We start from the raw sequence: 12,785 nt of genomic DNA on the forward strand, positions 1-12,785 counted from the left end.
GTTCCACACAAAATTCTTCAAATTCGGACATCGAGTGTGAACTCTGTTAAAACGGAACTGGGGAGACTAAGTTTATATTCTCTTAAAATAAAAATTAAAAAAGAGAGCATCATTTGGACATCTCACGTTCGTTTCACTAATGACGTGCTGAATACTAAGGTAGGGAAAATAGCAAAACATTCGTGAGTTACTGTACTTTCAGAGAGAAAAATATAACGTTTAAATTAAAAATTTGTCCTTTACAAGCAAGAGAGTATGTACGAAACGCAACGGCTTTATTTTCGTTATCACATCTCAGCTTGCTGCACGTCTTGCATAGAGACTTCTCAGTCTCTGTGCTGCTAATCAAAGATATTATCCTCCAATAATGGATACGGTATGCCTCAATTTAAACTGAGCTCAAGATAGTTCAAAAGCCTTTGTACCATATAGGGGAATATAATAAATGATAGTCGATCGCAAAGTGATGTAATTCACTTTAGAGCGCAGTTTAAGACAGTCAGTTTAAATGTCCGTACAGTACAATGCTGTGGTGCCGTACTTTTTTTGAAGCTCGCATTAATTTGCTACAACTTATTTCTGTATTTGTTTGTTCTACGTGTTTTTATTGTGCCATAATTTCAAGTATCCTTTCCTCTGTATTCACCAGTCCAGTATGGGAAAACAGTCTGCAACATTCAACTGTAGATTCTATAACTAGTGACGTCTTTCTTCTTATCTATCTCCGTGGAGGCAAGGTGCACGGTGTCACATGATTTTCTTGGATTTTTCACTAGAAACAAGTGATACTTCAGGTTATCCTACTGAGGCCATAGTCCTGTCCTTTTCTAAGTATACTCCATTTTATGGTAATCTATCCTGATAGCACTTACTCTTAAAATATTTCTTGACAACTGAATAATCCTCGCAGTACCGAAGCGGGGGCTACTTAGTGCCCACATTTTGAAAATATTTTACCCTAGTTAGTTAACTTTCATTTTAAAATTTTGAAAAAAATATTTATCATTTTCAATGAATTCATCTACCAGATTTCATTAACGCTTTAAATTTTTCAGCCAGACTTAATCCTATAAGTTAAGTCTTAGGAGTAGACATCACTTCTCCAATGAATTTTATATTCTTTCAAATGCAGGACCTTACTTACACGTTAGTATCTCTTTAAAATCTATGTTGTAGTAGAAGTCAATAACAATTAACGGAATTTACTCATTTTATTTATTAATTTATGTTATGGTGGGCATAAGGTACCACCCCCCCCCCCTTCCACCCCCCAACGCTAGCAGCACGCGCTTTGAAAGTGCATAGGTATTGCTAGGAGTGGGCTAAAAGATATTTTCAGATGCTGGATACTACACACACATGAGTATTATCTTTTTAGAATATCTTGCCATTGTAACTCAACAATAAATAACAAATTTGGTTCTTTTTTTCATTTTTTTAGGTTGAGCACAAAGTACCCCCCCCCCCCCCCCCCCCCCCACTCCTCTCCCTTCCCTTGGTAATGCGCATTATGAAAACTGCGTTGGTATTGTTAGCGGTAAGTGTCCTGCAAACTGCCTGCTGCAAACTGCCTGTATCGTGAAAGAGTTGCAGTTTTCCCATATCGTACTAAAGGACGGAAGTCTACCGCTTGCGTTGTTCATTCGCTCTGTTATCCCTACACATTCTCACACTGAGGCACAATGCTACAGTTTGCTCTGTGGATCAATATTTCAGTCAAAAACTAATACGGTTTTACGTTTAGTGAAGTGTGCACAAACCCAGCTGCCATTCACTAAGCCTGCTCGAGACGTAACGCAGATCATACTGGGAACTTGTACTGTTACTTACAAGGTATCTGAGGATAGAACGTTTACAGTTTATCCTATCACTAATACGTAGAATGAAGAAAGAAAAGAAAAAAAGGAGCCGGGCACACCTTAAATTACCTCCGAGTCTGTTGCATTTTCTGTGTTTGAGATAAAGAATGAGCTCAGGTTGTTTAGAAATATCAGAAAAACTTCTTTATTTGACTTTGTCCCGTTGTGTATGGTAAGGTCATAAGATTATATGGAACCGATTATATTTCAAAAGTTGCGCTGAGACTCCACCTTAACAGCTGAACTGATGACATTTTGGATATCATGCGCGAACTAACAAGGGTTACATTACACATCGTTGATGTTTTGAAATTCGTTCTGTCCACTGTACTGATATACAAAATGTGTTCCAGAACGCAAACAGATATCACCATTACTCGCTACCACTGTACTGATATACAAAATGTGTTCCAAAACGCAAACAGATATCACCAATACTCGCTACCACTGCTTATCCACTTATCGGTTTATTTGATCGATAGCCGCTCGAGTATTCGCCAGCTTACACTATTACAGTTTATAGAGAAGCAGTTAATGAACACGACATTATTTTTGTAGCAACAACAAAATTACTTATATCGACGGTCCAATCAACACCATAAAAGAACCTTGCATATCTCATATACAGACAAACCTTCAACACTTACAAACTTCATGTTAACAGCTACTTAAATACAATTTAGTCATGACGAAGGTAAGACTTACGATAGTCCTCTAAGACCAGTGAACTATTAATAGTTTCAATAAAACCTTCTACAAAATAAAAGAGTACAGTTTTTTATGCCGGGAATGTTTGATTGATTTCACTCCTGCCGCCGAAAACGACTTTTTATTTTTAAGAGCCGAAGTGAATCAGATATTTGTTTTTGCTGTGACTGTTGAGTTCGGTCACGTTCTGAGCATCCTCGTGGCATACAAGAGGTATTCAACCGCGCACTCCTGAATTGCAGTAACTAATCATTCCTGGAATGTTCCATTTAGGTTTGCATTGCACTGCAGAGTGCTTGTTTATTATATCAAATGCTATATCTAATGGAAACATTTCAAGAATTGCCCACAAAAAGATTAATGTTTTGCTCTCCAATTCCATTCCTCCGTTTCTTGGGGTATATTGTCAGATAATAATGTGGGAAGATATCTGTACATATAGTATTTACATCGATGTGGGGAAGTGTGTTAGACTTTTAGAGGTTAACAGACAAATTTTTCCACATATGTTTCAATCTTCAGAATAGTCCCTGGCTCAATATTTAATTAGGACACTTAAACCGTGTGTTCCACAATCGAAGAAATTAGAATCGTTTATTTCCTTTTATTACAATGGGCTGAAGAAATGCTACGATTGATCTACATCTGAATTATCGTTGTAATAATATATTTTATATCCCAAGTGACTATTATTCCAACGATTATTGGGATGCAGTTCAATCGTAGCATTTCTTCGGCTCACCATAATAACAGGAAATCAAAGATTCTAATTTTTACGAAAGGTAAAAACTTGATTTAAATATCCTAATTATAATGCTGAGACAGAAACCACTGTCAAGATTCAAACACGTAAAGAAAAATTCCTTATTAATCTCTAAAAGCTGAATATACGTCCACACACCGATATCGATACGAGTATTTGGTCAGAATGGGATCAAAATTGACAGTCGAAATAAAAAATGAGTACAGCAGTGTGTTGCATGATGCAGTCAGTTCCTGATCTATGAAAGCTGTCAAACACCATCTGCACAAAATAAATTAAATATTTCATGCCTGAGGTCAACACAACTGTGACACCGAAAGATGAACAAAATTATTTTACGACCTGGCTTTCTGTTAGGTGCATGTGTTATATTCAGACAATACTCTGGAAAGATATTTATATACGTCGTAGTTTTCCGGTGTGGGGAGGAATATTCAACATTTAGCGGTTAATAAATAATTTTTCTATACATGTTTGAATTTCACTGTGGTGCATGTGCTACAGTCAGATAATAATGTGGAAAGATACTTACATACGTCGTATTTTTATCGGTGTGGGGACGAATATTCAACTTTTGGAGGTTAATGAATTATGTTTCTATACATCTTTGAATTTTCGCTGTGTTCCCTCGACAATCTTGTAATTAGGACATGTAAACCATATGTTTTACAGTCGTATAAGTAAGAATCTTTTATTTCCTGTATTACGGTAAGCTGAAGAAATGCTACAATTGAACTGAATCCGAATAATTGTTGCAATTATGCTCGAAAAGGCTATAAACTATATTATTACAACGATAATTCGAAAGCAGTTCAGTCGTAGTATTTCCTCAGGTCTTCGCAATAACAGGAAATTAAAAAAAATCTAATTTGTAAGACTGGGGAACACGTGATTTAAATGTTATAATTAAATACTGTGAAGATTTAATCACACATAGAAAAATTATTTAACAACATCTAAACGTCGGCTATTATTTGTCAGTATAGTCCAAGAAGTGGAGAATGGCGTAGGAGAGCAAAATTAGTAATCTTCTTGTGGGTAATAACATCTATAGTATACAATTTAACGATAAAATTGACTGTCTTGTTAAACTAGAAGCCGAAAGCGACGAAATGCTTCAAATTTCACTATCTCAGTATCAATGACACAAAAGTAGTAAGGAAAAGAGTACATAAAATGACTAAATGAACATATGAAAAGCAGTAAACAGAAAGATCTGTTTATGGATGCGTCCAATTAAACATTACAAGTTCCCTATCTTTCCATCATTTTCTAATTTTAGAGAGGAAAGATAGGAAACTTATAATATCGAAACAGACGTATCAATAAACAGATCTTTCTCTTTACTGTTTCTCATCCATTCATTTAGTCATTTCTATATTTTTTTCCTTATTATTATTGTGTCAGCGGTAGCGGAATCTGATTCATTTCGTCGCTTATGTCTTCTCATTTAAGAAGAACAGCTCGGTTCGTTGGAAACCGAAACCAAGCGCTGAGGTCCACCCATTCGGCAACTGTGCTGTTTTATAGTAACGTTGTTGAATGTTACTTTGACGGAATTACGAACTTTTTCAGTGTTATGTACAGCGTTCTGTGAGCGACATGTGAGTGATAAGTTGGATCTTCTGGAAATTACCATGCAGTTCTCAGCTCTATGTTTCATTGCCTCATATGTGTGCCATTGCACAAAACAGCGTTTCAACAGAATTGTGAACAAACACATCGCTTTCAGCAATGGCTACTACTCTGTATAGACTGATACCGCTCCACATAGAAATTAAAGAGGTAAAATTATATCCTGTCTCTATACTGGCCCACATTAGTTAATCATTAGTGATAAAAATGGTGTACTCTTCCATATAGTGACAAAAATTTCAGAAACTTCCGCAAAAAAAAATCATATAAAACATACGTTTTAGAATAGAATATTCTTCAACTGCAAAAAATACAATCAAACATTTAGCACAAAGTGTTATTTAGGACCCTTGCAGGCTCTGTAGAAAATTATGCGTGCGTCTGTCAGGCAAAGCTCTGGTGATACGACTCTCTGAAGATAAGAGAAGCTGGATGCTGAATAAATTGATTCTGCTTTTCTTATGCTTGTTCTAATGAAAAACCGGCTACGAAACTTGCAGTTTGACTCTTCTCATATGGCTAAGATGGTTCAAATGGCTCTGAGCACTATGGGACTCAACTGCTGTGGTCATTAGTCCCCTAGAACTTAGAACTAATTAAACCGAACTAACCTAAGGACATTACACACATCCATGCCCGAGGCAGGATTCGAACCTGCGACCGTAGCAGTCGCACGGTTCCGGACTGCGCGCCTAGAACCGCGAGACCACCGCGGCCGGCTCATATGGCTAAGAAAAGTATAAAGGTAACACTACTTAATTTATTAGAAATCAGCAACAACATGACGCATAATGCTAGCTTTGTTTTAAATGAACAAACAGATTTTCCATTTCCTCCTCTCTAAAATTAAATCTAAGTAGACAATTACAACATATAAATCAACTGTATTTATAAAATCTCGGGCTGCCGCTGTGGCCGAGCGGTCCTAGGCGATTCAGTCTGGAACCTCGCAACCGCCACGGTCGCAGGTTCGAATCCAGCCTTGGGCATGGTTGTGTGTGATGTCCTTAGGTTGGTTGGGTTTAAGTAGTTCTAAATTCTAGGGGACTGATGACCTCAGTGCTCAGAGCCGTTTGAACCATTTTTGAACCATTTTGTAAAATTTTAACAATTTTATCAGCAGAAGCAGCATCAGAGCTTAGGCCTTTAGTCCTGTTCCGGCTCGTTACGGGATCTGCCATCATCTTTCCCACGGGCGTCCCTTGTCTTCGTCGACCTGCTTTATACTGCCATGCTTGTTGGATGGCATAAATTTAGGCACGTGCTACGTGTGTTGTAACCAGTTGTTGCTCTATTTAGTTAATATGTGAGTAATGATCTGGATTCCCAGCTGTTCCCATGAGACTTTATTCACTATGCGGTCAAGCAGCGAATAACACGCTATGGATTGCAGTATATATCTGTCGACTCTATTTGTTTCACTTGGGCAGATATTGGAATCCAATTTGTACTGTTCCTATGAAACGTTTAAATCTGGTGAATCTGATGTAGGGATCCTGCAATTTATGACATGTAACGTGATATCCCAATTATGTGACATTAGAGAATTACTCGATGGTTTAGTTATCCATAACATCTTGCGATAACTTGGAGTATATTTTGTACACAGGGTGTAACAAAAATTTGCAGTCGGACTCTCACAACACATAGAAGAAAAATATGTTATTTGGACAAGGGTGTGGAAACAGTTTACTTCAATGTTAGAGCTCATTTGCTGCAACTCTTCATAGTACATTAAACAAAGGAAACGTAAACGATTGAAACGTACTAGCAGGCTACATGACATATTTTCTGCAATCAGTGGTTACCTGAGGATTGCCTAAAAAGCCGAAAACAGATGGAGAATGAATAGAAATTGATTAATAACATAATAATGTTCTTTTTCTAGCAAAATTACTACTAACTGATGAAATAATTGAAACTGTCGATGCAGAGAGTTTTCTGTACGGTTGCAGCCTTTTTCATTAGCGATGTAAACGTACATTTGACGCAATATTTCATCAGAACTCCCTGATACGAAGTAATTATGTTTTATATAGACACAGTTGTTATCGCTTGCTAAGGAACTGTTAATTTGCTAATAGTAAGGAAACACTGGATAGAGTAGCATGGAGAGCTGCATCAAACCAGTCTCTGGGCTGAAGACCACAACAACAACAAGAAAATACTCTCTAAGTGAAAATTATGAAAGGTTAAATATTTCGTTGCTACCATGGTCATTGGAGAGGGACGACTATATCAGCAGCACGTGGATGACTTTCTACTGTGCGAAGAGTGCACGTATACGTCAGAAGTGATTACTGAGAAACCTAAATCTGGATGAGCAAACTGAGATGTGGGAGCAGTTCCTCCAGAATACTACACCAGTATGTTAATTTACATACTGGTACAATAAAAAAATATGGCCAAATTTTCACTAAACATTCCTCACTTGTAGAGGAATAAAATGTGTTTTATGGACGTGGACCCGGAAATGCTTTGTTTCCATGTTAGGTCTCATTTTCTACTTATCTTTATAATCACATTCATCATAGTAAACACGCAGAAACATCATTACATGATACGTTTTCTTACATGAAATGTTCAAACTTCCCTCTTGGTTACGTTTGGTCAGAATACGTAGTAGCCTGCCGGGATGGCCGAGCGGTTCTAGGCGCTACAGTCTGGAACCGCGCGACCGCTACGGTCGCAGGTTCGAATCCTGCCTCGGGCATGGATATGTGTGATGTCCTTAGGTTTGTTAGGTTTAAGTAGTTCTAGGTTATAGGGGACTGATGACCTCAGAAGTTAAGTCACATGGTGCTCAGAGCCATTTGAGACCAATACGTAGTAAGTTGTAATTCTTAGTTTCACCGCCAGTGTTTTTATTCCAATTTAACGAAGTAAATGTAGGCATATGACTCATTCTATTGCCCTACTGGCATCAAGCACGTAGCATCAACTGTTTAGTGTTCATCATGGACTGTTCAAGCACGTAACGCCAACTCTTCAGCGTTCATCTGTGACTTGGTTTCCACACAGTTCAGTGGACGTACGTTCAAATGCTGAGTTGGCAGATTCTCATTTTGCTGTACGGATCAGCAAGTGATAATGACCGTGGAGCTCAACGTTTGTATCGGGAGAGATTTTCAGAATGACAGTGCCCCGACAGGAGGACGTTTGAAGCAACTGATAGTCAATTTTGGTAGAAAGAGAAGTTTAAGATTAGCACTTGTGACTGGGGGGGGGGGGGGGGGGGGGGCTAAGAGGGCGAGGACACCAGATGTGGAGGAGGAACTTTTTCGTGCAATTGACGACAATCATACTGCCAGCATAAGACAGTTAGCTGCAGCAAATCAACCGTTTCCCTAGCCATGTCCGCATAACATAATTTCTTCCTCTTCGTGTTTCGAATGTTTCATGAAAGACAATGCAGACACCGGAATTGTTGCTCAATCCACTTTCTATTTACCTATTAGGGTGCTTCATGAATACCATCCCTTTTCTTCCAACAATTCCCATTTAAGTTCTCTGAGCGTCTATTATATACTGTCCCAACAGCTATATCGATCTCTGGTTCCTTCAACATCTGCCGTCAATTCTACTTCATAAATACCCTAATTAGCTGGAGGAGTACCCTATAATAGTCCGCGATATCGTGTTGTACAGCCGCGCGGGGTAGCCGTGCGATCTAGGGCTTCTCGGTTCGCGCGGCTCCCCCCGTCGGAGGTTCGAGTCCTCCCTCGGGCATGGGTGTGTGTGCTGTCCGTATCGTAAGTTAGTTTAAGTTAGATGAAGCAGTGCGTAAGCCTAGGGACCGATGACCTCAGCAGTTTGGTCCAATAGAAACTTACTACAAATTTCCAATTTTCGTGTTGTACGTGGCATCCTTAACAAACACACTGCAGTCTTCTATTACCCTCTTAACAAATATGTCTTCCTTTAGCTCTTTTTTAGTACTTTTCTCACTTGTCCACTCAATTTAATATCACTTTGTAGCACCATCTCAAGTTATTCATGCGATATAATGGGCTGCACAAGTTCACAACTAATGTTATAATTGGTTACAGTCGACTTTTCCTCTGGTTTTTGGGCATTATACCACATATATGGCAATTAAAAAGAGCGGGCATTCAGTACATCCATTGGAAATATAAAGTCGATCAGCATTTACTTACAAAAATGATGTTACTATGGTGTAAACAGTAACATAAAAAAATTGTTCAAATGGCTCTGAGCACTATGGGACTTAACAGCTGTGGTCATCAGTCCCCTAGAACTTAGAACTACTTAAACCTAACTAACCTAAGGACGTCACACACATCCATGCCCGAGGCAGGATTTGAACCTGCGACCGTAGCAGTCGCGCGGTTCCGGACTGAGCGCCTAGAACCGTATGGCCACCACGGCCGGCAAACCAGTAACATCGTCAGCGAAAAATCTGAGAGTACTGCTGACCCTGTTTGAAGAAAGTTTTGTGCATATTGAGAATATCAGAGGTCCTATAATGCTCCCTTGATGTACACACAATAATATTTTCGTTTCTGTTTAATATTCTGTGTCCAATACAACGTACTGGTTTGTGTTTCTCAAAAGAAATGATCTGACATCAGAGATACACAAATAAAGCGGTCTCTAGTTTGGCTCGCTGCTGCAGTTGACGGTTAATAATTATCAGTCCGTAATACAACGTCCGGCCCGGAAACGACGTAAAGATTGTCTTATCTCAGTGGCACAACCTTAATACATCACTGCTCACTAGTTATGGTGAAAAGGATGCTATGGTTTAACGTCAGCGGGATTATTAGGCATCGAGCATCTTACCTCCTTTCCTCAAGGCGTTTGCTTTGTGTGATACGGTGAAACCACGGACAAAATAAACTTGGGCAGCCTGACGGTGATTTTAACTCGAGTCCTCCATAAATCGAATCCAGAGTCTTAACGATTTTTTCTTTGCTTATTTCAGCGTTATTTGTATGTACTTGTATTTTATTTTCTTCGTTAGTCCTCTTCCTTCTTAATTTTTCACTCGCGCTGGAAACAATTTTAAGCGGAGTCTGGTAATTTGAGGTTCAACTTTTAATGCGTATAATTCGTATAAAAATTTCAAAAGTTATTAGATACAATCAAATGAAGCTTCTGTTCCCTGAAAAGGTAAATCATCATCCTCGTGAAGAAGTGAGATACCAATGGGCTATCTCGCACGGCACTTTCCACAGAGCGCAGTTGTGTTTCTATGTCCTACTCATTTCATTGACTGCCGTTCTAGTTCTGTCCTCTCATAAATCACAGATACAATTACGAAAAAGGAAAGAAAATTGACACAATTAGTGAACTGTTCTCACGGGACAAATTAATGAGAGAGAAAATAACTTTAGTGCCGATTTATCGGTCATTTATGTCTGATAACTGGTACTATGATAATGAAGTATTAAAAGGTTCAATACTAAGCATTTTTATGACTAAATATTCCACTGTGTTATGAGTCGAGATCCTTGAAAAACACATAGTAAACATCTTAAGTCGCAGGGAACATGGTCTCATAGCAATTAAGAAAAGTACAGGGAGGTTCTCAGTGCAGCGACAGTACCTAGGTACCGATAGTGACGAGTCCATTAATAATATATACATAGTTCCATGCTGTGGCTACGGTACTGAGGTGATAGTAACGCCAAATGTTAGATACAACAAAAATGAAGTGTTTGTCAGATTTCACAGATCAAATAAATGATTATCTTCAAAATTGTTTTGAAAGTGGGCAACCGAAATTTTCGTACACAAGCGTTAAAATTTCGATATTTGTTTCGGAAAATGGCTTATGAGTGAATAGTCAAAGTTCGTCACGGAACCAACCATATCGTACATTTGATGGGGACAGTGACTGACTGAATTGTATTCGCAGAGAAATAAGTTGATGATAACCGAACAGCAGGAATAAATATTATTTATTTAGTGAATTCGTGGTAAGTTCTATGGGGCCAAACTACTGAGGTCATCGGTCCCTAAGCTTACACCCTACCTAATCTAACTTAAACTAACATAGCTAAGGACAGCACATACACACAGGCCAAAGGGAGGATTCGCATCTCCGAAGGGGCCAGCCGCGCTAACCGTGACAAGGCGCTCGAGACCGCACGGCTACCCCGCGCGGCTACGTAGTGGACCCTATGTTCTCTAACGACAGAATGTTTTTAAACTGCTGATAAGCTGCTCCTTGAAGTTCAAATACTTGAAGAAATGTCGACTTCTGAATGAAACAAATTTCTTCTTCTTCTGAAAGCAATATTTTCGACACTTTTCTCGCCATTTTGGGACTGATATCCATACCGCGTCAAGGAACTTCAGCTTTTCCTTGTTATCTAAGTTTCACAAGTGATTTAGTACTTACACTTCATCCGAGACGATAACTAAAGTCGAGACCGCCACCATCTTGTGAGACAGCCGGTACAGCGGGGCAATATAGAGACAATACTGAAATGGCTGGTAGCCGTATCTCAGCCGTCACATAGAAACAGGAAGAAGCTAATTAGCCGTCATACAATATCAATACAACGTTTACGTGGTCGCCAAACCGCATTCTTTCGATATGCGGTCTCAGAGCAGTAGCGACCGTCTGGCGTACCAAGTATCGGCAGTTGACAGTCATTTAGTGCACGTTGTTGCGGTAAGCTTTACTCCTTACGTTGCAGAATTCTGCTGCAACATTTCAGGATCTGTAAAAACAGTTACGTGCTTTTTATTTTAGGGTGGAAAAGATAGTGATCTGCATCGTAACTATCCACCTACTTGCCGTGCCAGAGATTTCAGACGGATGGCTCTCGGCCGTTCACAGCGAGCGTTCTAACATCAAAGTAGCAAGCGTTACTCCAACTGACATCAGTTTCTATGTACGGCAAATGTCAAGGTACGTATACACGTAAGGATCGAAGTGCTGCTTAAATGTACTCACTCAACGTTTCCCTTTGCCCGCATAAAGTCTGTTCTCCTGTTTTGAAACAACCTCTAATTTCATTACTATGTTTAGACTGGAAATAGGACTAAGTAATTGAAGCTCGGCCATTTTTACGTCCCTTTTATCAAATTACGCTGATATACTAGATAAGCGCCTTCCTACTTTTCTGTAGTGCCCGAGTAGCAGAGCCTCTAGGAAGACCTGCAGTGCTGATAAATGAGATTACCTATTCGAGCAGGTTTCTTCCGTGCTTTCTGCTTGGGCTCGGAAGTTACCTTTCTCAGTCACTAAACTCATTGCAGACGTCGTGCAAAAAAATACACAAACATTATACAGCCGATGAGGTGTTAATCAATTCGGGGCTCAATTCATTCTGTGAAAAAAGTCTGCAATGAATTGTTGCCACACTAATTGGCAAGAAGGATAGTTATGGTATTACTCTGTTTTTAAAGCTACTAACGCGTTTTTCTGATGCTGAAGTGCACCTCTCCTCGTTAGTGACTAGCGTCTGCGGCTCGTGTGAGATCAGCGAAGTATTTCGTTTCTACAAGTATCAGCGCATACTTCCTTTTTTTAGAAAAAAGAATTTTCATGGAAATCATTTAATGTAGATGCGTATTTTCAGAGATGTGGCGGTGCTAACAACATGAATAGGTTTGATTCTTAAGGATTAGCAGCCGGTAAACATAAATGTGCAATATTACGATGACAATTTGAAACATTCTCAGTCTGACGGTAAAAAACTTGTATTTTTGTAAAAAAAAATGCACTTGCTTTCAAAGTAGTCTTTTTTAGGTGATTGTAACGTGGTAACAGTGGGAAGATTAAACCCTGAAAGCATGTTTCTGGAAGGGCTAAAACTACCCAATAACTGCTGTCATAGCTTCGA

The 12,785-nt window shown here is 39.1% G+C and overlaps 1 protein-coding gene and 1 long non-coding RNA gene across 2 annotated transcripts in view; one reads left to right on the forward strand and one right to left on the reverse strand.

The window, feature by feature from the left end:
* LOC126297390 (vesicle-associated membrane protein 2) overlaps nucleotides 1-11,462 on the reverse strand; it is a 166,907-nt gene extending 155,445 nt beyond the window's left edge. The window contains exon 1 of the mRNA XM_049988130.1: nucleotides 11,333-11,462. Coding sequence (XP_049844087.1) covers nucleotides 11,333-11,373 — 41 coding nt within the window. The 5' untranslated portion in view covers nucleotides 11,374-11,462. The remainder of the gene's footprint in view (nucleotides 1-11,332) is intronic.
* Nucleotides 1-12,785, forward strand: part of LOC126297393 (uncharacterized) — a 72,956-nt gene that overhangs the window by 1,068 nt on the left and 59,103 nt on the right. The gene's annotated exons all lie outside the window — the stretch shown is intronic.

Source organism: Schistocerca gregaria, chromosome X, assembly GCF_023897955.1.
Source record: "Schistocerca gregaria isolate iqSchGreg1 chromosome X, iqSchGreg1.2, whole genome shotgun sequence".
Classification (NCBI taxonomy): Eukaryota; Metazoa; Arthropoda; class Insecta; order Orthoptera; family Acrididae; genus Schistocerca; species Schistocerca gregaria.